The sequence below is a fragment of the Diuraphis noxia genome, unplaced genomic scaffold (genome assembly GCF_037042655.1).
Source record: "Diuraphis noxia isolate RWA-SAM2 unplaced genomic scaffold, SU_Dnox_SAM2 contig0003, whole genome shotgun sequence".
In the NCBI taxonomy this organism is placed as follows: domain Eukaryota; kingdom Metazoa; phylum Arthropoda; class Insecta; order Hemiptera; family Aphididae; genus Diuraphis; species Diuraphis noxia.
In genome coordinates, this window is record NW_028301713.1 from 6,166,938 (window position 1) to 6,192,039 (window position 25,102).

The 25,102-nt window shown below is 29.5% G+C and overlaps 1 protein-coding gene across 1 annotated transcript in view; it reads left to right on the plus strand.

Annotated features, from left to right (window-relative positions):
• Nucleotides 1-25,102, plus strand: part of LOC107168336 (uncharacterized) — a 268,417-nt gene that overhangs the window by 137,009 nt on the left and 106,306 nt on the right. The window contains exon 3 of the mRNA XM_089221847.1: nt 13,384-13,507. Within this exon, the coding sequence (XP_089077973.1) occupies nt 13,384-13,507 (124 nt within the window). The remainder of the gene's footprint in view (nt 1-13,383; nt 13,508-25,102) is intronic.

Here is a 25,102-nt window from a genome sequence, read left to right on the forward strand (position 1 = left end):
CTAAAAGTTAAACGGTTTTAACGATGGTTATTAAAGGTCATTTTATAAGGCCAAAGACATTCCATGGTTTCTATTAAAAATTGTATTATCTATAGATTTTATATTTGCTATTGTAGCAGACAGTTGAGTTATTTAATTAAATTATTAAGTGTACATTTCAATGATATTTTAATTTATATAAACTGTTAATTTAAAATTGCTTTCTAGTTTTGTGCTGTAATATTCATGTAAATTAATTTTTTTTTTTCATTGTTGATCTTTAACTTGCTTCGACAAATTTCAACCATTAGTATACTTATCCTATTTATATATTGACGTAGTACATAATTTTACTTAATATTTTAGAAATAAAAGCATTAACAATTTTTTTTCTCGGCAGCGTAAAAATGTTTTTCAAGTGCATGTAATAAAATATTTACACAATAGAGTGAACAAAAACTGATTCTTTCTGTAACGTAAGAATAATAAAATAGGTGTAATACATTTTACGTAAGTAATTTTTCCAGTAAATCGAAATTGTTTTTATACCATAGTTATTTTAAACCTACTTTGCTGAATTGTTCTTGGGGAGAAAAAAATATGTTTTATTCACTATATATTATATTATTATAAATAAATATGAACAAAATAATTAAATTAAATTCTTTTAATACATATAATATAATAAAATTATATACATTTTTAGTACAAAGAAATTTATTTTCTTAATTTTTTTTTTTTAAATTTAATTTTGGCAACTGCGGTCATTAGCTGTAGTCTGTAGGTTGGTTAGGTAGGTTAGGTAGGTTACTGTTGAGTTTTTGGATTGTAGGTTTTGGAACACTTGTGTATTTTGGCAGAACTTCTAGTGAGCACTCGTAGGTTTCTGCCATGGCCGGATTGGGAATGGTGTGGCTTCTTAATTTTTATTAGTAATTTAATAAAAATATGTGTAAATAGTGTTATTGTATATTTTACTTTATAAATAGCCATATTATATATACAATAGGTGTAACAGATAGAACTGACTTTTGGAATAACTTTTGTTTAAATGAATTTTTTTTATTTTATTAGGAGGAGATCCTAGCGCTACATGTATAATTATTTTTTTGTTTTGTTTTTGTATTTTTTAGTACTGAATATAAAAATAAAATAATTTTTTGGATTAATTCATAATAGCCTAATATTTGTAAATCTGATTATAAGAATAATTTTTATGGTAAAGAGATTTATTTTAGTTAAGTACCTTATATTTTAAAATTTTTTTAAATTCAATATTTTTTTAGTTAAATTAATTCGAAACGCAATATATTTTAAAAATATGATTTTTGAAAATTTTCTGACATGAGAGTATTTCTTAAATTATTTACCTATCATATTACATTAAAAATGTTTGTTATACATTTAATGAGCATAATTATTTTTTGTCAGTTCTTCATTACATCATTACTTCTTTACATTACTCTATATATGTATCACTACTTTTATTTTATTGGTAATTAAGTCAAAATGTAAATAAATTGTAGGCGTATTATGGTTTAAATTAAATATATTTTTTTTCATCGCTTCAAAATCTTATAACTTTTATATAATATTTATTTTTTTTAGACATTATTCATATTACCTACAATTTGCATTAATACGGGTTACAATTTTGATTAAATTTACATTAACTTAGTCAAATTGTCTTAAGATGATATTAATGATGTGTTTGTTCGTCATTAAATATAGTTTTGATACCATTTGTGCTCTGCAGTAATCATATTATGAATACTAATTTCAAAGTAATTTTGTTTGTATAGTACTGCATACTACTATTATAATTATCAAGTTTTACGTACACGTCCTATCCCAGAATGCATTATCAAAATATTATTTTGTAGTCCGTGCATATAAATATAATACTATGATATTGTGTGAGGAATTTAACTGTAGTTGTTCATTTCCATACATACTATGAGATTAAGTTTCATTCCATAACGATCCAAAATAATAATGTAGGTACTAATATTATGATATTTTAGTTTTTTTTTAATAAACAATATCTGAGAAAAATATAAATTGTTGGAATTCGGCAGTAAACGATATAAAATAGAGCAGTAAAATTATTGTCAATACTCAATAATACTCGAAATTATCATACATCATAATAATAATTTTATGTTTCATAACTAATATTTAATAATTATAATTAATATTAAAAAAAATTATAAACTGTCAATAACAAATAATTTATACAGATTGACTTTAAAATATATCCTAAACTTATAATATAACCTTAATATTATTATATAAAAGGTAGATACGATTAAAGTGATGAAATGGTAGTGAAAGATTCTCTCAAAATATACGCAGACTAATATCCAAATATCATCGAAATTCAAGACTTGAATGTTTTTTTAAAAATAAATTTTCAAAAAAAAATTTTAACTATAAATACCATAAGAATAGCATTGCATATCTTGTTATATATTATAATATCTATATTTGATATATTATCATGTTTATTGTTTATGTACGAGATACGGAGATTTCTTATTTCCTCGTCAATATTTAATAGCTGTATATATAGGTAGGTGTCGTTATTCTTTGCATGTTTGTTGTTGTAAGGGGCGGAGAAAAAAAAATGAAAAAAAAAAGGTAAAATGGAAAACAAACGCGGCGCAACTGTCAGAATGGTATTTGATCGTGTTTAGCAAACATGTCGATTATGGGGGAAAAACTAAGATTATCCGATTCCCGCGTCTTGCTGCAGAAATTCTCGCAAACGAATTGAAAACAAACAAACCACCACTGCCACTGGTCCATGAGTATGGCACGTTGAACTATCCCCCGCCTTTCTACCCACCCATACAGTCAGACCAACAATCGCCACTCCACTTCGCCGTTGGTCGTTGCATCGACATAGTACACGCGTAAACTCTTGTAATTCCCAATTGTATATTATAATGATCTGTCCGAGTGCTGGTCTTTTTTTTTTTACCATAAAATGCATTTGTTTCAGGCCACCAAAGTCTATCTGAAGTGTGTAAATATATACTAACGGGAAAGGCGAAGGGATATATTGTTGTTTCTATTCGATTTACCGTATTACAGAACTATATGTATGATAGACTGCCGCCGGGAAGTTCATGAAAATGAGAAAATTGTATTTTTTACCGGCAGAAAAATAGTAAAAAGTAATCCCTCGACCGGTAGAAATCGGATTAAATTTTTGGATTATTTTTTACCTCGCCGCGCGCCGCAATAATCGTATTTTTTTATAACGTTTAAAATGAATTCGAAATAAATATATTTCGCGAGTAGCTAACCGTAAAAAAAATCTAATCGTCCGATTAAACGTATTATTGCGTCTTTGTGATTAAACCAATACTTAATAATAATCTTTGTGTATTAATGCTATTTTAATAATATTTTGGTATAGACCATAGAAAGATTATCTTTGTATGTGTAATCTTCAGTGTACTCATCCGCTATGATTTTCAGTTAATTTTCCAATCGTTCCATGGCCGTTATTTTTATTTTATTTTTCCTAACCTAACCTAACCGTTAGCTAGGAATTTTCTATGGGAAGAGTCCATACCTCTTTCATATTGTCCCTTAAAGGAATTTCCTGGTAACTACATAGTAAAATGCATTCAATGATTGGAATTAAGTTGTCTTTATTTTGTTTTATTATTTAAACTCTTATCAATTATAAAAATGCACTATCAATACACCTTGGGCAGTTAATGGGCACTATATTATAATTTTACTATAATTTTACTATAATATTATATTAAATATTTATTCAGTTAAAAAAAATAAATTTAAAAAGTAAACATTTTAAATTGTAGTATATATTAGACGTTTTACATCTTCTACTTTGTTAAAGGGGGGAGGGTTGAACTCCTAAACCTTCCCCTTAGCTACGAACCTGATTCGTTTGGTGGTTAAATTACATTGGCTCGGTGTAATGGATTGATGACTTCGGTAAACTTCTTTTATGTGTCTGTTTTCTTGTTTATTCATCGATTCCCCCACTTCAGTGGCCAACTTGCCATTCACGTCATAATTGTCTGCTAGTCGAGTCTTAAAAAACAATATTTAATTTTTTTTCGCAATATAATTTTTTATTTTATAATATAAATAAATTTACAATCTCTAATAAAATAAAACAATTAGTAAATATGAGATTTTTTACTAGGTTTGGAGGCATGACTGAAGGTGCGTTCATTGACACTACTTCAAACTGGTTTTTTTTTTTGTTATTATTTAGCTAAGTAAATCACGAGGCCAATTTCGTTTTAGTCGACGGGGAGGGTTATCCAGGAGAGTCTTAGAGGAGAGGTTAGAAATTAGCGGGTTTGGATGATTTTAGAATTAAATTTTTTATAGTGTGTTGAAGCGAGGGTGTGAAGAGTTGGAATGTTCAGGTCTTTATGGATTGTATGATTACTAACATACCAAGGTGCATTTGTCAGAAGACGGAGACTATTCGACTGAAACGATTGGAGAAGATTTAGGTTTGAGTTTTTCTTTGAGCCCCAGATTTCTATACCGTATGTTAATGCAGGGTGAATTAATTGTTTGTATACAAGAGTTTTGTCACTAAGTAATATTTTAGAACGGAGAGTTGACGAAGTTTATGTAGTTTTATTTTCATTTATTTTCTTTTGGTTTTGATGTGAGTGGCCCATGTTAATTTTTGGTCTAGACGAATACCTAGATATTTTACTGAACTTTCTCTAGGGATAGTTTCGTTGTTGAGAGTAACCGAGGGGCTGTTATTTGGTCGAAGCGTAAATGTGATGATTTGTTTTCATTTATTTTTATTCTCCATAGGTTAAACCAATTTTTTAAGTCATTTAGATGGGATTGAAGGTTCCCCGTTAACTTATTTATATCTGGATCAGAGGATGTTATGCATGTGTCATCGGTAAAAGTAGCTAGGCTAGTAAGGTTAGAGTGAGGAATATCAGATGTGTAAATATTATAGAGCGTGGTTGCAAGAATGCTACCTTGGGGTATACCTGCTTTTGCAGTATGAGTTTCAGAAAACATCGTCACAGCGCACTTGGAAGGTACGATTAGAGAGATATGAGTTAATAATGAGGTAGAGAGGAGCGGGAAAAAATCGGGTTTTGTATAGAAGTCCTTTGTGCCACACTCGATAAAATGCCTGAGAAACATCTAGAAATACAGCCGAGCAGAAATATTTTCTTTCTAGAGAAGAAGCAATGTTATCTACAATTCTATGGACTTGGTGGTGGGCTGAGTGTTTATTTCTAAATCCAAATTGAGTGTTTGGGATCGTATTTTGAACATTAATGATTGGGTAGATTCTTTTCAGTATTAATTTCTCGAGTATTTTTGAGAATGATGGCAATAGGCTAATTGGACGAAAGAAGAGGGAAGATTTTCAGGTATACCTGGCTTGTGGATTAGTATAATGATTGAATGCTTCCATGAAGGTGGAATATAAGATAGTCGAAGGAACGAGTTGAAGATAAACGTTAGGAATATTATGGATTTTTTAGGTAAGTTTTTTATTATACAATTGGTAATAAGGTCATTACTTTCTCGAGTATTTTTGAGAATGACGGCAATAGGCTAATTGGACGAAAAGAAGAGGGTAGATTTTCAGGTTTACCTGGCTTGTGGATTAGTATAATGATTGAATGCTTCCATGAAGGTGGAATATAAGATAGTCGAAGGAACGAGTTGAAGATAAACGTGAGGAATATTATGGATTTTTTAGGTAAGTTTTTTATTATACAATTGGTAATAAGGTCATGGCCTGGTTCTTTGTTATTGTGAAGTTTTTTGATTATGTGTAGAATTTCAGACATAGGAAGTGTTTGGTTGAATAGGGATTCTACGTGCCACACGTGATCTCTGTTTTGGATATCTGGATGGGGCGTGAATCTATTTTCAAGATCTGTGGCAAATAAATTTGCCTTGTCTAAATTAGAGATAGCTAGTGAGTTGTCTGGGTAACGCATGGGAGCAATTTTGGTTTTTTCTCTGAGGATATTTTTTGTTGCTTTCCATAATGAGTTATCAGCGTTTTTAATAGAATTTCAATAATCGTGAAATTTATTTGAGTTGAATTTACGCAATGTAATCTTAAGAAAAGTAATAAGATTATTGTAAATTCTTTTGTCATTAGGCAAGTGGGTTCTTTGCCATTTTGCGCGGGCTCAACGTTTTTCACAAATTAATTGGGAGATGTGTTGAGGTATGACTTTAGTAGTGTTTTGGATATCACTGGTTTTAGTGGATTAGTCGATGGATGCTTTTTGAATAAGAGAAGTAAGTGTAAGAACAGTTGATTCGATTTCAGACGGGGTTTTAAGTGATGTATTAAGGTTAATTTTGTTTTAGGGCTATGTTCGTTGCTTGTATGGTATTTGTTTGGTAAGTTGGAAGGATTGTATGTTTGATGTTTGATTTTAAGAGTATTGCTGGGCCTGCATGGGAAGTACCATCATCCTGATTGCATTGATACGTTGTGTAGCAGGAATTTTGCGGCAGGAATTATTTGTTAGATGGGATTCGCTAATCAATAAAATATCTATATCTGTTTGTGAAAGGAAGGCTTTTATTTCAATTATTTGGTGGATTAGACCGTTTGCATTCCAAAGTAATATTGATAGCGGGGGACTAATATTTTGAGATATATTTATCATTAGTAATGATTCATTACTTATAAGTTTATTTATGACTGGTTAAAAGAGAGGTAAGAGAATATATTATTGTTGCTTTGAAATCATCAAGAAAGGAGCATAATTTTTGGATAAAATGATCCATGTGAGCAGAGGAAGGGATGTTAGACTGATTGTTTTTGTTTTCATTGGTAGTATTGGTTGCTTGGGCATAGATTTTTTTTCCTAATCAGTAGTTAAGTTTGAAGTAGTGTTTATATTATTTAAATTAACATTAATATTTTTGGAAACAGTGTTTTTTTTTTGAATATGATAGGTTACTTACTTAAAATTAAATTAAAAAAATGTTTAAAATGTATTTATAAACATTTTGAGATCATTGTATTTATTCATGTGGCCAGTGGACGAATTCATGTTGATCACACCTGATGTATATTTATATTGTATAGTATACGCTAAAGATAAAACTACGTAAATAATCCAAACGTGAATGTATATTAAATTATGATATAGATAATTGTTTAATTATTTTGAATTTAGGCCTACGAAAATAATATATCGGTACAATCAATATATATATTAAAAATATAAGTAGGCCGTTCTGTTAAGATATTATAATATGATATGAAAATCGTGATTCTTATACGGTTCTACCGAACTCTTTGTTTTATAGAACAATTGTTTGGTATCACCCTGATAATAAATTCTTTGGAATTCCAAAGGGACAGACAATTTGTTTTTGGGCTTCGAAATCTTGCGGATTGGTGAAAAAGATTAAGTTGGACAAAACGGAAGGGAAACTGGAAAAAAAAAGGTGGTATCGAGAATAATTCGACAGAATTGGCGTTCAGCTAGAGAACGCAAACTTCTTATGTCACGTTGTTGGTACTGTGCAATACGCAACTGTACCAGTGTTGTTGTTAGAACAAATGATTTGGAAAAGGGGCGAATAAGGGTAGGATTAAATCCGAAGAAGACTGACTTTTGTTGGACTTTTTTGGACAATAGATTGATACTTTTTTTTTATACTTAACGAACGACACATTTTTCATACAAAAATACATTTTACCGGTCAGTTTGATAATAATAATATACCGTTTGACAACACCAATTCTATAATTTATGACAAACGAATAACGATAAATATCTTTCTGTGTTTTATTGATGTAATAGTACACTATTCCGGGTGTGTCGAATTATATACTTATATACATTTATCCTTTGTAAAAAAAAGAAGATATTCTCATTTAGTGAATTCTAAATTATTTCTTCATAAGATTATAAAATAGAACAAAATAAAACTTTAAAGTATGAATTTTCACTACATTTATTTTATACTATCCATAGATTATACGACAATTAAACCGAGCCCATTCTTGGTGCTTGCAATTCATGTAAATTGAAATTATAATACAATAAAAAAATAAAAATATGTATATGACTCCGAAGCTATAGAATTTCTCGGGTTATATTTTGACAGACAAGATTATTCACCCTTAATTAAAACTTTCATAAAATACGATGACTTTAATATTAATTGAATAAAATACTCTTCACTATAATACATGGCACTTTAAAAAAGGATTATTTTAATTCAGTAAACCAAATAAAAATTGTTAATTCGTGGCGCATCAAAGTTTATACAAAATGCATATTAATTTGTTGAATTAAAACAAATTTATTTTTTGCAAAAAAACTCGTTTCATCAGTTATAATTTTAAATATTTATTTTTAGGTGACATTAATTCTTCGAAAACAAAATAATTTTAAATTCACAAATAAATAATTTGTATAATCAGGAAGAAAATATTTTATACTGTATGATTGAAATATTATAAATTATGATTATCATTTATTCAACTAAGGCAGAATAACGAGTCAGGCAAAAAGTTATAATTCGAGATTTTATTTTAAAAGGCACTTATTGCACATGAATTAAATTAAAATGCGCATCTCTAATGGTTGAAACCAATTTTAAGTTTTTAAAAGTTACAGATGACTGATGAGTTACATTTTAAGTCCATAAAAATCTCTTTGACGGCTTATTCAATCGATCTATGAATATCAAATAAAACTGTTTATTATTAAAATAATATTAAAATATATTTAAATCACTTGTATAATGCGTTTGCATGAAAGAAATAAAAATAATTTCCAATCGTTTTTAATGTTCAATTATATTATTATTATGTGTTTACTTTTTAATCGACTCAATACTTCAACGACTTAATTTTTGTAAAATATATACATAAGTAATATTTTCAAATGTATGTATTATAATATTTGATGATATCCTCATAAAGAATAATGTGTTAACAGACAGTATTAAGGTAATACGGTCTGTTGGGTAAAAATATTAAAAACGAACTCGGTACTCCGAACTCGAAATTGCAACAGTTCGCTATTTTTCTTTTTATTTGCTTAGATAAAAATTGAAATATTTACTTAGTGCCTATTAAACTGTTTTGTACACAATAACGATTTATATTTTATGTTTAGTTTTGCTAGATATTATTTATGTAAAGTCTACCTAATACTTCACGATATATTATTATTATTATTTTTTGATAATTATTTGGGTATTATATCATTTTATTTTGTTTATTTATTCTACGTAAATAGTTATTATTTGAAAATTAAATAAAAAATTATAATATTAAACTATACTCCATTCAAATTATGTACACGATGTAGGTATACTATTATAAGTAAAAACATAAGACTGTTATGTTGAATTTATACGAGAACAAGTGATTAATAGCGATATATTTTTAAATCTAAAAATGTTTGTCTTGGGCTTTCTATATCATTAAAATATTTAAATTATTATTTGTTTATGCATTTAAAAATAATTATATTTAACCAGTATACCTAGCTGTTAACAATAATCTAATATTTCAAACTTTAATTATTGTCCCTATGTAATACAAAATTGATTTGTTATCTTCTTCATAATTTTTATTTTTACTGTTCTATCATGATCTAGAGAAAGTCTCCATAGTTTTTAAATTTGTATTATTGCAATTCAATAAAGTAATAATAAATATTAATATCCATACGAAAAATAAAACATTGAAAAATTCAAAAACGCTAAGCCAAGGTGGAAAATGCTCAATTAGCATTTGTTATGAATAAACAGAAATAGGCCACCTAAACTTGGTCCCAAAATTCATTAAAAATATATTAGTCATTTTTAAAGTAGCTGTTGAATAAATTAAAAATTATTTATATAGGTAATATTATGTGTTTAAGTATGTATCTAGCCCAATATTTTGATGATATACATTTGGGACTACCTACTGAAAATCACAAGAAAAATGAATAGTAATTAATCTCGCAATTTATTTTTTTTGTTAAATTCATATTTATTATCTTCAAACATCCATAGAAATGAATGAATTAATTTGTTTGTATTGAAACAAAAACGCCTATTAAAATATGGGAACAAATTAATTATTATTTACTATTAATATTTCTTTTTTTCTTTTTATCTCAAAACTAACTTTTCATGTCAATGCAATTCCATAATCTATTAAACTATTCAATAATAGAAGTCTATCAAAGATGTTGAAATTGTTTAATATTGAAAAAGTCATAAAATAATATTTTTTAAAAAAGTGAATGAATCAATATTGTACCTTGTATTAAATATTGAGTAACAGTCATAGTAATTGTGTTTGTATTTGATTAAATATTAATGTAATAATTCTGAAATATATAAATCCAGTATTGATGGTCAATTTGTTTTGGTTGTTTACTCTTCGATTCAGCTTAAGCTTTGACAAATAATCTTAACTTGTCAGGTCTGCTCAGTCGTTAGTTTGTTTATGGTTTAAGATCAACTATGACGTTGACAAAAAAATCGAAATCATATTTTCTTTTCGTTTCAAATTGGAAATGAAAATCGTTAAAGAACAGAATAAAACAACACCGGTGATATTTTACTCATTACACCGTATTGTTACATGTGATTTGGTTTACCTTATGTAACTAAATCCAATGTAGATTAAATCAAATTAAATCTGATCCACTGTTTCTCGTAAAACAATGTGATGAATTGTGTCTTGAAATTATTTTAAAATAAGATGATTAAAAATAAAATTCGTAAGTGCTATAATCCGACATAGTCTTTGATCGTGTCAAAATTAAAATAATTTATTAACATATTGTAATATTGGTTTTACGAAAATGTTAGAATTATCGAAGTACAGGTGCTGCTAATGTTTTTTTAATAGACACGTTTAGTTTTAGAACGGGGCTAGTTAAATTGAGTCCGAGATAAGTTTGGTACATTTTGAAAGCGGTAAATTGAGTCCCGGGGAAAAATAGGTAGTAGGTAAGTTGAGTCCCGGAAAAATAAGGCAGTAGGTAATTTGAGTCCCAGGGAAAAATGATTTATATGCATTTAAAATTTAAAAATGTACACTATAAAATTTTTATTTGTGATTTTTGGACATTCATTGACCGCATGTATATGATTTTGAAAATAGCAACATGCATTTTTATTGCATAAAAAATAATTATAATATAATTAATAAAAATTCAATTAAAATGCATGTTACTATATTCAAAATCATATAGGTACATGCAGTCAATGAATGTCTACAAATCACAAATAAAAATTGTATAGTGCATATTTTTAAATTTTAAATGCATGTAAATCGTTTTTCCGTGGGACTCAAATTACCTACTACCTTATTTTTTCTGGGACTCAACTTACCTACTACCTATTTTTCCCCGGGACTCAGATTACCGAGTTAGGGTCATTTGGGACTCAATTTACCAACCCCGTTTAGAACAAATAACATTTTTACTTTGAATAAAATTTTATGAGAGCTTGAGATAAAAAAGCTTATTAATGGCAGTTTATATTTTTCACATAATAAATACCATCATGAATTTAAAGTTTGGCGTAACTTTTATTTTAGGTATTTTGTAGCAGTAAAATATTTTATAATAATCAATCATATAGAGTTGGTATCATGGGCAATTCAAAATCTATTTAATATTGTTTTTTGAGTGTAACGACGATAGTTCCATTTTTAATTTATTATAAAAAATACCCCTAGCACACAACTATGCTATAACCACTCAAGTGGCCTGTTCTTAAGTCTGTAATTCATCTGAAGTTTTAAGTACCTATATTACGTACTTGTAAAGTTAGCATTGTAAATATCATAATATTTAATATTAATACACATAATATTGTTTGTGTGAAGGATATTGTAAAAAAACAAATAAAAAATATACCTAAAAGACGACTTATCCTAATTTTAATTTTAGATGCCTGTTTCATAAAATAAAAACAAATATGAAACCTATTAATGTGACATGATATACTTATAATAATATTATTGATTTAAAAATACTATGAGACTTGAATTAATATCGCATGCAATATTTCCCATCGTTGCTTCATACAGTTGGAAATATAATATTATATTAAATATGAACAGACGAGAAAATTGTATTTTTGATGTCGAAAATCGTGTATCATACTTTTTATAATAGTTGTGTACATACAGTAGAAAGGTTGTTTTTGCTCCTTTGCTTACATTCTACTTTTATTGTTTTAATTCAGGTTCGAATATTCTGTGCTAACAAAACATTGGTGGAGGTCATATAATAAATTCTAGTCGTATCGCATATTATGCCCATTGAAATAATTTCACGCACATCTTTGTTATTATTAATATAAAAGGGTAATAAAAATAAACCCTATAAGTGTATAAGTGGAACATGCTGCAATTAATAAAGGCCAGCTCAACGAAATTTATATAATTGAATTAATTTATTAATGCTATATAGACATTATCGGAATCCAAACGGGGTGAGATATATTGTAGATGTGTATCCGATTTTTAACTACCTACTATACACAAAATTAAGTATTGTTGATTATCTTGATTAAATGGATGTTTGAAATTTTAGAAATGTTTGTAATTCTGTTTTGTTTTGTGTGTATACAGTATTCTTTAGCTAAACAAATGTCTGTAAGTGTCTTCCTTTTAAGTTGGCGTCTTATAAAAAATAAATAACAGTAGCTCTATTGAATCATCACAAAAACACTGATAGTTGTGAAATATGGCGTCTTTTGACTAGGCACTTAACTTTAATGATTTCCATACTATAGACTCCTAGCTTAATTATTTATTTAGGAACTTTAATAAAATTAGCGAACGCGTTGACAAATCATATATGCATTATACTATTATGTATACATTTTAAGGTTAACGTTAGGTACTAAAAACTTTGGTTCTTGTCAAAACAGGTCAACCGTATTTCAAGTTACTCAAATTTGCTTTTGAAACTCAATTTGTTGTGTCACTGAAATCGATTTTCAGCGAGATCTCGTTTAGTGTATCAATAATAAGTGTTAATTTATCGTCAGATTTGAAATGTACAGTGTTGCACTTTCAGTAGGTTTGATCATTAGTTTGAAAATATCACTATTAGTTTATTTTTATCGATGTTGTTAAACTGTATTATGTGAACCTAACAAACAACGTTGTGACATCAGGAAGTAGACCACTGAGAAACCCCAATGAGTATCATGGCGGTTAACCTGTCAAATAAATTATTAGTAACTACTCAAACACAAATAATTACTATGAATATAATGAAATAAATATCACAGTTGTCACAATTATTAAATAATTGATCACTCGCGGGTAGATAGGTACAAAATGTAGATAAAATATGAAAATCGTTGAAATTGTATTGTAATATAAAGAATTAATAATATTTATAATTTCAGATTTCCGGTCGTTGTCGTGCAAATATATACGGTATACCAGTGACTGGGATTTGAACTTGGCCAAAGAAGACATCGGTGTTGATGCGGACGTTTACTTCACGCAATCGTTTGTGGCTAAAATGAGGTATGATCTGTTAACTTTAAAAACAAAATAATTAATATAGAAAAATAATGATATATTTTGCTTGATTATGAATTTCTGTCCCATGACAAAATAAAAATTTCATTAATATTTATTTTAAAATGCAATGCTTTTATTTTAATTCTGAACATGTTTTCATGTTTTATAACTATAGCTGATAAATTTTATGGAGTTTAGACGTAATTATCGCAATTTCTAGCATAAAATATTGACGTTATACAGGAACTATTGTACAGCGGGTATATCATAAATTAAAATTATCCAAATAAACTACATGTCGAGTTGATGGTAACTAATTTCTCACCGGGTAATGGGTCGCATCCAACAGCCACAAATCAACATAAAGTCGGGGGGGGGGGGGGGGGGGAGAGGAAACACAAATTTTATCACGTATCTAAACTTTCCCTCTTCCTTCTAGACCTTAGTGGATTTGGACCCAAGTTACAGTGTATTCTAAGCGTAGATACAATCACCGAAGTTTCCTTATAAAGTGTGTCCATAGAAATTTCCTTGGTAATATAAACATTAGGACTGTGGTTGATTTCCAGGGCTCCGTTAGATTTTGTTATAAAGCTTTTAAAGTATTGTTTTATTCAATACATTCACTTGAAATATACAAAAAACAATTCATGGAATATTTGTATTGTGTAAATTCTTCGACGAAATTGAGGTTTAAGACTTGACTTTGAAATCGACATGGAGTTTAACGTATATATATATATATGTGCATATAATATATCCCGTTGCTTTCTTGTTCTTTATTGAAACTCAAAACAATACCTACTGAGAAACTTAAAATAATATTTACCACGATTTTAGGTTCAATACCTTATAAGTAATATGTTTCTAACAATATAATGCTATTGTTTTTTTAAAATATAATAATTTTGGTGGTAATATATTATATTGGATTAAGCCTATATGAGCTTAAAAAAAAAAAAAAACACACAAACACAAACGAGAAAGTTACAAGAAATAAGTGAATCCATTACCTTAATTGTTTGTTTTGTTAAGTGTTTTATAACATAGATATTATATTATATAACTAGGTACCATTAAATGTATTCACTTTAATTCTGTTAAATTTTAGATAAAATTTAAAATTATTAAATTTTTTTGTTTTATCGATAGGTCTAATTATTTAAGTAATCTGCAATTCTATTTTATTAAAAAAAAAAAAAATAAATATTTTACGCGATTCTGGATTTTCACAAAATTTTGTTGTTGTTTTTGTCGTAATTGGAATTGAAAAATGAATAATAACTGTCAAGTATTGAAATGTCCCCAATTAAGTTAAAGTTAGTATTTTCTATACAAAGTTCCTCATACATCTTATTATATGGAATAATATTATCATCACTATTTTTTCTAATAAATTCTATTGGTTTTCGGAAAAATTAGTTCGACTTACCGTTATTACTAACATAAATATAAATCACTAATAGCAATAATCAATACTTATATATAATATACCATACCCTTAGAAAATAATATATAAGCAGACAATCTGTCTCCGCTTAGAATAATTTTTCATCGTATTCATGATGATTAATAATTGAATTCAAATTTAATACATCCGTTACAGTAGTCAGTGATCTACTCAATGACGAGTACTCAAAATAACTATAGGCATATTATAGCAGTATTTATAGACGTCTCTGACTTTTTTTCATTATTAATAAAGACCGGCACCATGTTCAAATATCAAATAGAAAAATAAAATGTCCTTTATAAATTCCAAAATTGTTTAGTATATGTATATGAACACATGTGTATGTATAGAAAAATAGATTTTCTACGTAAAATTCGTACCTAAAGTCCACCTAAATAAAGTCGTATATTTTAATATGCTCTTCGTCTTTCTACGAAAGCTATTATTTCCATGCTGTGATTTATTTATTGTTTTTCACTTATATCTAATTACGACCACGTGGATTTTGTGTTCCCAGCATATTATATTATTAAAATGGAAGAACAAAACGAAACTATGTTATTCATACATAACATAATGGTTGTAAATTTGTAATCCATTATTTGTAATAAACAATAAATTTCGGTTATAATTATATTACCGAATACGCGCGGTTGTTTCTACTTAAATATAATGATTATTCATGGTTAAATTATTACATAACTAACTGAAACCCAAATATGAATATAATAAATTTAGAATTTTAGATTTTGCGTGGGGCGATAAATTTATTGTTTTTAGAACGATATATGGGTTTTTATTAGGTATTATTATTATTTTTATTGTTACTGGGATCTGGGAACATTTTTCGATGTATTAAAATTTTGACGAAATTAAGTACTAAACAAAAATAATGGTTTTAGTTAATTTGTTGTAATTTAAAAATATTATTCTTTCAGACTTGAAACTTTTTACAAAAACACAATACTATTTTCTAAATATCAGTTCGACCAACCATATTACTAAAAAAACAACATAAAATAGGTACCTATAGAAATATATCATAAAAAGTCAGCATCAAGAAAATTATTTTCCTTTTTCAATCATGTATAGCTATCATTGAATTTGAATTCAAACACCACATCCATTACAAGGACTGGGTGACGAACTAAATGACATGGTTAATTCCACGCATTTTGTACGGTAGAACAACTTATCCAATTTTTAATTATATATTTATTTTGTTTAACAAAATTGAATTTATGACTTTAAATAACTTATCATAAATGTTGGTATTAGACAATTGTTATGTTTTATCATCCTCAATAGTTCAGGTGTAATTTACATGAATGTTCTTTTGGTATATGTATATTTTATTTACATCATATTGTTATAACTGAGGAAATTCAAAACGATGAAAACATAGTTTTAAAAATAAAATATTCAATTTAGGTACAGTATTTCGCATGTAGTCTAGTCCTGACATAGTTCTATATAAGCTGTATAAGTATTGCTTCAGGCTACAGTAGATTATTTAAAATAAATCGCGTACAGAACAAAAGGCGCATTGTAAGCAGATTTTGATTAAACAAACGAACAGTTTCGTCCGTGTATCGGTACCCGTACCTACCAGAGTATATTGGATGGATGTTGTCTTATATGTTACTCGCTGTCGAATGTATAGGAAATGTTTGCGGTGGCTGTGGAGGTGATGGCGGTGGACGGTGGTGGTCGTTGTGGAGGTGGCGGTGGTAGCAGTGTGATGGGAGTAGGAAATTGCTGTGGCAGCGGTTTACCCGTCTCGTGACTTGAACGTAAGAAAATGCACGTCTGTAATTGGAAAATAACTCGATTTTTGTTCTACGGCCAACCGCATACAATAATTCTCGTGGTGAATCCAATTTGATAGTTCACTGGGCCAACAGTAAGGGGCAGCCGTATTTCCATCGTGATTTTTTTCCTCAGGAATTTTTATTCGAAATCATCATTATATTTATATTTTACCTCGTTTTTTTCTTTTGATTTTTTTTCTATCTCTTCCGTCTGCCTTCCTGTCATTCTACATGCTACATCACATCCCTTTAAGCGTAAGGTGTTTCGTTGAACAAAGGAGGCGGTTGCTTAAAATGCCGGACGCGCCTCAAGGGAAACAATAGCCTAGTCGTGACGGACGTCGTTTTCCATTTCACGGGGTGGGTTTTCTTTGGAGTCTTAGAAAAATAAATACGATTGAATAATGCGAGGGATATAATAATTGTTTAGTGAATTTTCGTGTTAAATGTATAATAATAATACTACTACTACAACTAATAATAATATTATTATTATAAAATATAAATATGATAAATTTGATTTCATGATGGACTGCAACAAAGAATAACAATGCATACGTATTTCAACATAATATAATAATATGTACGGCGGCTCATAGTCATTAAAATATTATCATCACCCGTTTTTAAACTTATCCGACTCCTGCTAAAATAAGCTACTGTGATTGTGATTCATTACATAATTTATTACAGTCTTCTCCTTCCTATGTATCCCGGAAGTATTATCTGTATTTTCTGTGAGAAATCGTGCCACTCACTGCCTTTTTCGTTGTTGCCTTCAGCTGATTTTATATACAGAATATTGTAAAATACTTTATCGTGCACTGTCAAACGGTGTTATATGTTAACTCGAGAAACCTGAAATTAATTTACGTTATTAAAATTTTTAGGTAGGTTTTTTCTTGAATTTACGATTTACATTCAATTCATTTAAATTAAAATATAATTTAATACGACGTCGTTTATACTGTGCTAGACAATTGCTTAGGACGAATAAATAAATGCAAACAATTTTATTTTATACATAATCGATATTTTTAATCTTGTTTTCTCTCACATTATTTCAAAGTTAAACGTTTTCATAATACAATTTAACTTATATAATTATACGTATACTTATTGACTTTAAAATATTATTACAATAATAAGATTATTACAAAATATGCGAAAATTAATGACTAATTAGATAACATTATTGCAAACCCTAACTTATTTATATATACAATTAAGTACACTCAGCACTTATTGTTTTATGAATACATTATTTTATACCGATCAATACTATCTATACTTACCTTCGGCATTAACATTTTTAATTTAACGTGTAAATCCTTAAATTTGTTCCGAATTAATATATATATATATATGTAAATATCTCTCGATTGGGAGATCTGCGATATTGTTAAGTCACTACGACTGGACGATAAAGTTATCGTTAATCACGCAATATATTGCAAGCGGTTTACACGTTTTAATATGGATAAAGTTTTGATCGTCATTCCGGGTCCCCTCGATGAATATTTATTCTCATTATATCTACCGATTTCGATCGTTTACCACGCTAGTAAAATAATACACTTGCTATTCACTGCAGTTGTAAACACAATCGAATGTCGACATCTGCACCTAATAAAATATTTCGATTTGTTCATTTGAATACAATCGCTTAATCATAAAATACCATATTTCAGCGCTCGCGAGTGTTGGAGTGTGTGTGTGTGTGTGTGTCACACTTACTACTCGTCAACATTATAATAATATATATATATGTATATAAAGCGTTTCCCCAGCCCATCACATTCAGATTTTTTGAAATTTTTTTTCATCAATATTTACTATTTAGTATGGAATTTGTATGAATTTGTATGACAAAAATCAGAATTTGTACGGATTTATTTTTAAAGGAAAAAGCAAAAAAGTGTGGGGGGGCTGTAAAAACGTTTCGCCAGCACTCCCGAATTTAAAAATAACTTTTTCCAACATTTTCTTTCGCGAATATTTAGTACGGAATTTGTATGCATTCGTACGACCATTTGTGAATCTATTTATTTGTTAGCTTAGTATGTTAATTATTAATTGATGACCAGTTTTTTTTTTTTAATTTGTCACAATTTTACCACCCTGCTGATGACCGATGGTAAGTTGGTAAATAGGAAAATACTGAAAGTTGGAACAGAAACCCTATAAAATAGCGGATTAAATAAGTAGTAAAATGTCCTCTGTAAGCGGACTCAATGATAAGCAAGAGACCCGACCTTATCATCTACAACTGTGGATAATAATAACAATAACATTGAATGGTTACCTAGATCCCCGTCCAAATTCCAACGATCCAAATGACACGGTAGCTGGAAAAAAATCCCGAGTAGCATTTTCTGCAGGCTGCAGGGGATTAATCACGAATTAAGGTATATAGAATACGGAATGAAAAGGTCTTATCAATGTTTTTCTGAGTTCGCCAGCTTCTCACTGTTTGACATCATAACTAGCTCTTAAAAATGATTGTTCTGTGGTATCATGATAATAAGAAACTAAATAACATTAGTTTCCTTATTCTTCCGGCTAACACAAAATATATTATATAAGTGTTAACTGATAGTTGTAAACACGAGGACTCGGGTTTGGTGCCTTGCCTTTGTAAACAGTAAGAAGGTATGCGTTTCACTTAGCACACGTTTGTTGGGGGTTTCCGTTTTCCGCCTAAATGACCCTAGCCCGTTATCACCATGGCCGTTTTCCGCCAAAGGTTATATTCCGATTTCCGCCAAAAGAAATTAATACATTTTTTTTGAGAACCCCTGAACTGAATCCATCAAATAGTAATGATAGTTCGATGTACGCGCTATTATTATAGCGATATCCACGGGTAATTGACGGATTATTGTTCGCTATCAGTCTGCACCTGTCAGTTGAAACCGCGTTCTATAAAAAAGTTTCTATAATGTCGTAGAATATACCCAATATTGAAGTGATAACCAGTAACCGCGGTAATATTATGCTAATATACAACAATTTTAAATTTATACATGCGTATACATCTAAAGACGGGGTATTACTCGGTGGAGGTGCTACGAGAAAAAATGTACTGCTAAAATTTTTACAAAAACGAATTACGTACTAGTCAAGGTTGAAGGAAGTCATGCAGCAGATCATAGTGCTATCGATAGACGTCTAATTGACAGACAAATTATCAATTCAGCCTGTAAGCGTAAAGCGGTAGAAGATGTAAGTATGAGGCCCAAAAAAATAATTTTACGGGAAATTGGACAAAGCGTATGTACTACTATTTCCGTTAAAAACGTAGATCGTGTACGAAAAAATATGTATGAAAGCCGACGAAAAATTCTTCCGGCTAATCCAACTTCTATACAATCTGTGCACGACTCTTTACGAGATATGAACATTTTGACAATGCAAGGTGAACCGTTCTTATTATTAAACGATGATTCTAAAAATTCTAGCAACTTCTGCATTAACAAGAACCACAAATGCATGTGAATCGTTTCATTCCGACTTCAATCAATCGTTTTATAAAAATTCACCTTCAATATTTACGTGGGTTCAGACCTTGATTAATGAAGTACAAACCAGTGTATATTGTAAAATGTCAAGTGTGAATCAACCAAAAACTCCACGAAATATAATTCATTTGAGACAAAAAAAAAATGAAGAATACATTCAAAAATACATTCATGGGCATTTAACTAGGTTCAAGTTTGTCAAAAAATCTCTTTTTCGTATAGTAAATAATGAATATTGTGAATGAAATGTGTACTTTTTATATAATTTTAATTTTTATAATAATTTATTATTTGGACGATAGACGTGTGATATTATTAAAAATACTTTTTTTTTTGTATAGTATACCTAAATAATGAATGTTTACTTTTTATATAATTGTAATGTATTATTTGGACGAAAATCTAGTGATGTTTAACATGTGATATTTATACTTATTTTTATTATTACTTATTTTTACGTACAATTCGTATATAATAGCGTATGATTTGGAAAATACAGTGGGTACCTACACTTAAATAGGTGCGTAATAATAGTAAGATAAAATATAGATAATAGTTTGTAATCAATATCTGTGTGGGGTGAAGCGCGTGTGTGATACAAGGTGAGGCGGGTACATCGAGTCATTACTAATTGATGGATTCAGTTCAGGGGTTCTCAAAAAAAAATGTATTAATTTGTTTTGGTGGAAATCGGAATATAACCTTTGGCGGAAACGGCCATGGTGATAACGGGCTAGGGTCATTTTGGCGGAAAATGGTTACGCCCCGTTTGTTTGGTATCTTTTATATCTTAATTCGTGGGATTGACTAAATATAAATGATTTATAAGAATTTTATTATATGGTTATTTTACAAAAACTGTCTAACCCCCTGAAAATACGATTCGACTTTATGTATAAAAATAGTGGTGGACCGGCAAGGATCCCATCCTGCAGGATCCCAATTAAGCTGGGCCACATGTACACTTGGAAGAAAATTTAAATAAACTGCTTATAAGAATTATTTCGATCAAGATGACTTAATTCCATTTGACCAATTAGTTGTTATTTCGGTTACTTTCGGGTCTCAGCCCGTGGTTAACGACCTTGCACAAAGCAACGTAATACCACATCATGACTCTCGATACATGAGCAATATGTCTTGAGTTGTCATAAGGTATATTAAAAATTAAATTTATTTTTTATTTTTTTAATGACAAAAGGTATAGGTTACCTACCTATAGTTTTTTATAAGCGAAAATAGAAATACACGCCTTGAAATAAAAACAAAAATTACCTAACACTATTACGATCCATCTTCAACATTAGCGGTCATTTTATTTATCTGGTTATCTAAATTTGTTCATACATCATGGTTTATCATTTGTACTATTCATTTTATAGGATGCCTTAATATTTGAAAAAAAAGGTCAAGCATGAATAAAAGAAAATGTTGGAAAAGGTTATTTTTAGTTTCTGGGAGGGCTGGGGAAACGTCTGATGTGGAAAACCCGTTTTTTCGGTTGGAGGGAATTTCGGGAAAAATTCGCGAATGGTCGTACAAATGCATACAAATTCCGTACTAAATATTCGCAAAAGAAAATGTTAGAAAAAGTTATTTTTAAATTTGGGAGGGTTCGCGAAACATTTCTACAGCCCCCCCACACTTTTTTGCTTTTTCCTTTAAAAATAAATCCGTACAAATTCTGATTTTTTTCGTACAAATTCATATAAATTCCATACTAAATATTAATAAAAAAAATTTCAAAAAATCTGAATGTGATGGGCTAGGGAAACGTTCGTACGACACGCGGCTCACCTCGGTTAATTACGATCGGTCGGAGATAAGCCACCGTTGAAAAACATTGCGGTGGAAATGGCGCAGACGCTGTTTTCGCTCATATAATGTATACATACATATATTAGTATATAAGGGGAATGGCAAGAGGAAAGATTGATATTGAGATTTAATTCAGTACAACGCGTGTTTTGCGGAGGACACGATCTGGCACCATGAGAGGGTAAGTGATGAGATGTAGAGGGTGTATAATCGGATTGGTTTTGACGAGCATCACGCACCCGCACCCCATACAGTATATGGGGATTATTTTGGCCGTATATATATATATATATATATATATATATATATCTACGCAACACTCGACACGTTCAAACCAGCGAAACACAATATATCATTATACATATGCATATATATATATATAATATTATTATTATAACTGGCGGCGTTTCTGTTATACATATTATATAACACCAAACACGTATCCGATCGCACGTTAGCTGTGTGTTCGCGCGATATTATATATAAATATATTTTGTGTACCTAGGTATATATTTCACATGATGCATATTGTACACTCACGGTCGGACGGACGGACCGACGATAACAATGTGTCAACAGTTCTCGTGGTTCGTCGAATAACATTAGACGCGGTCACGGGGCATGTCGTTGGGACGGCTGCCTAAGGTAGGGTCGTGTATTCTAAAACATATATCGTATTAAATACCTGCTTAGGATATTACAGTCAAGATGATAATATGGGTGTTGACCAGTTGCCCCCAATCGAATGTACCATTTGCCCTCACATGTTTATATATACACGAATACAATATATAGCATGTAAAATAGGGGAGGTGAATATACAAATAATAAATAAATTATGACAAAAGTTCATAATAAATAAATTAATTATAATACTAATTACTAACTCAATGTGATAATTTGTCAAAAAAAATAAAAAACAACTATAAAATGATACCTTTGTAAGTATTTAATTGTAACAGTGTTAATGCTGAGTGAACTTCAGAAATAGATTTTGGTAGTGGTAGAAGTGTTTTTCTTCTCGCACGATAAATGCTTCTGCGAATGGACTTTATACATCGTTTTATGTTATATCACTTATATCCACGACGTTTGATTGAACTTCTTCACGTATTAGTTTTAATGAGCATTTGGAAATTTCATCCACAGCTTTGCACCAAGCAGGCTATTATTATTTAAAAAAAATTTAATTTTATCCATCTTATTTGTATAGTACTCGTATATTATATTTAATACAATATTATATGTAATTCCAATCATATGAATTCGATTCAATCATTTTATACTATTTTACTTTATTTTCATAAATAATTTTATATTCTATTTATTATTTGTATATTCACCTCCCCTATTTTACGGGTTATATATTGTAATCGTGTATATATTAACATGTGAGGGCAACTGGTACATTTAGTTGAGGGCAACTGGTGCATTTTTCTCTAGGTAGTTTGAGGGGAATTGGTATAAAAAAGGTACTTTTTGGGGGCAACTGGTACATGCCCGATAATATAACACACGGGCACTTAAATATGTGTTCGAGTTTAAAGGTAGATTGAGTAGGTAGGTTGGTGGGTGGCGTGAACGTATATCGTCGTCACCGCGAGCAAAATACTAATTCGCGGTCGTTATTATGCCTGTATAGTATGCCGATCAAACATTCGAGCGTCTCCACCTCGCGTAATTTAGGCCACTTGTTTGTTGTCGTACACCTCACCCCCTCCCACCAAACTCGTGCAAGCGTAATCATCAGCCTACCGCGGTGTCTCTGTTCCGATCACTTTTACCTAATAACAACCCTCCCTCACCCCCAAACGCACACACGCATCATCACTTTCGACAATACAGAAGGTGTACCACTGATGATCAGTGATTGTTTCAGATTCAGTTGGGCGATCGTCAAACCATTGTATTGAGTTGCATCTTGATCTACGAAACAGTTTTTGAAAAAAAAAAAAAACATTCACGACTACTATCGAAATTCTCGCTTAACCACGATTCGCTATCAAATAATTCGTTTTACGTAGTCAGAAACGTCATCGTTTCGTATTGAAATGTCTAACGATTAGGTATATATTATCTGTGATCCACGTTTCATCAAAATTTAACAGTTTTCAAATCCGCCTGGATAAAAAAATAATTGAATTTATTGTGTTAGTAGTACCCGCGCATTGTTATTTAACAAGAAGAAAAATCTTAGTTGGTTTTAGTTAAAAATAAAAAATCAATACAATTGTATTGTAATTATTAATGGTTTAATTTGACCATATAGTGTAAACCGTTGTCCACTAGTATGTTAACGCGGCGTCTTAGATAGGCAATAAAATGTACAGCACATGTACAAGACTGCAGTCTTCGATAATCGTAATCAACGGGGAATAATATAATATTATCATAATATTACATATAAAACGGAAAAAATAAACCAACAAAGGGTAAAATTCAGACTTCTAATTTTATAATAACATTCATAATTTATATTTTTAAGACGTCATATAAAATTATATAAGACATTACTGAACCTAGAATTTAATAATAGTTGTATCCTAACCATAATTGTAAAGATAATATGTATAAGTGATAACGTGAATAGTCTTAATAAACAGTGATTTTTTTTGTTAGCAATTGAAACGAAAATATAAAAACGTTAATTAATTATTAGTTTAAAGTTTGAACTGCTTATTAACTAATTTGGTGATAAAATATAATATATAAGGTTTAGTTGATTATTATTAGGATTCAGGACTTCTTGCATTTGCATGTTTTTTTTGTAGTAGTCGTAGCTTATTCTAAGTAAGTTATACATTAGTCTTATGAAATGACAAAATTAAATACGAAGTTTGAATTTGCATATTTTGTCATATTTTAAGAAAAGGGCATATTTGAAATTTTTTTAGTATATTTAGGCATATTTCACATTTTTATATTTTTATAAACATAACATTTTCGGGAAAAATCATAATTGGATGGCCGTAGTCTATCATATCTAACACGTAGG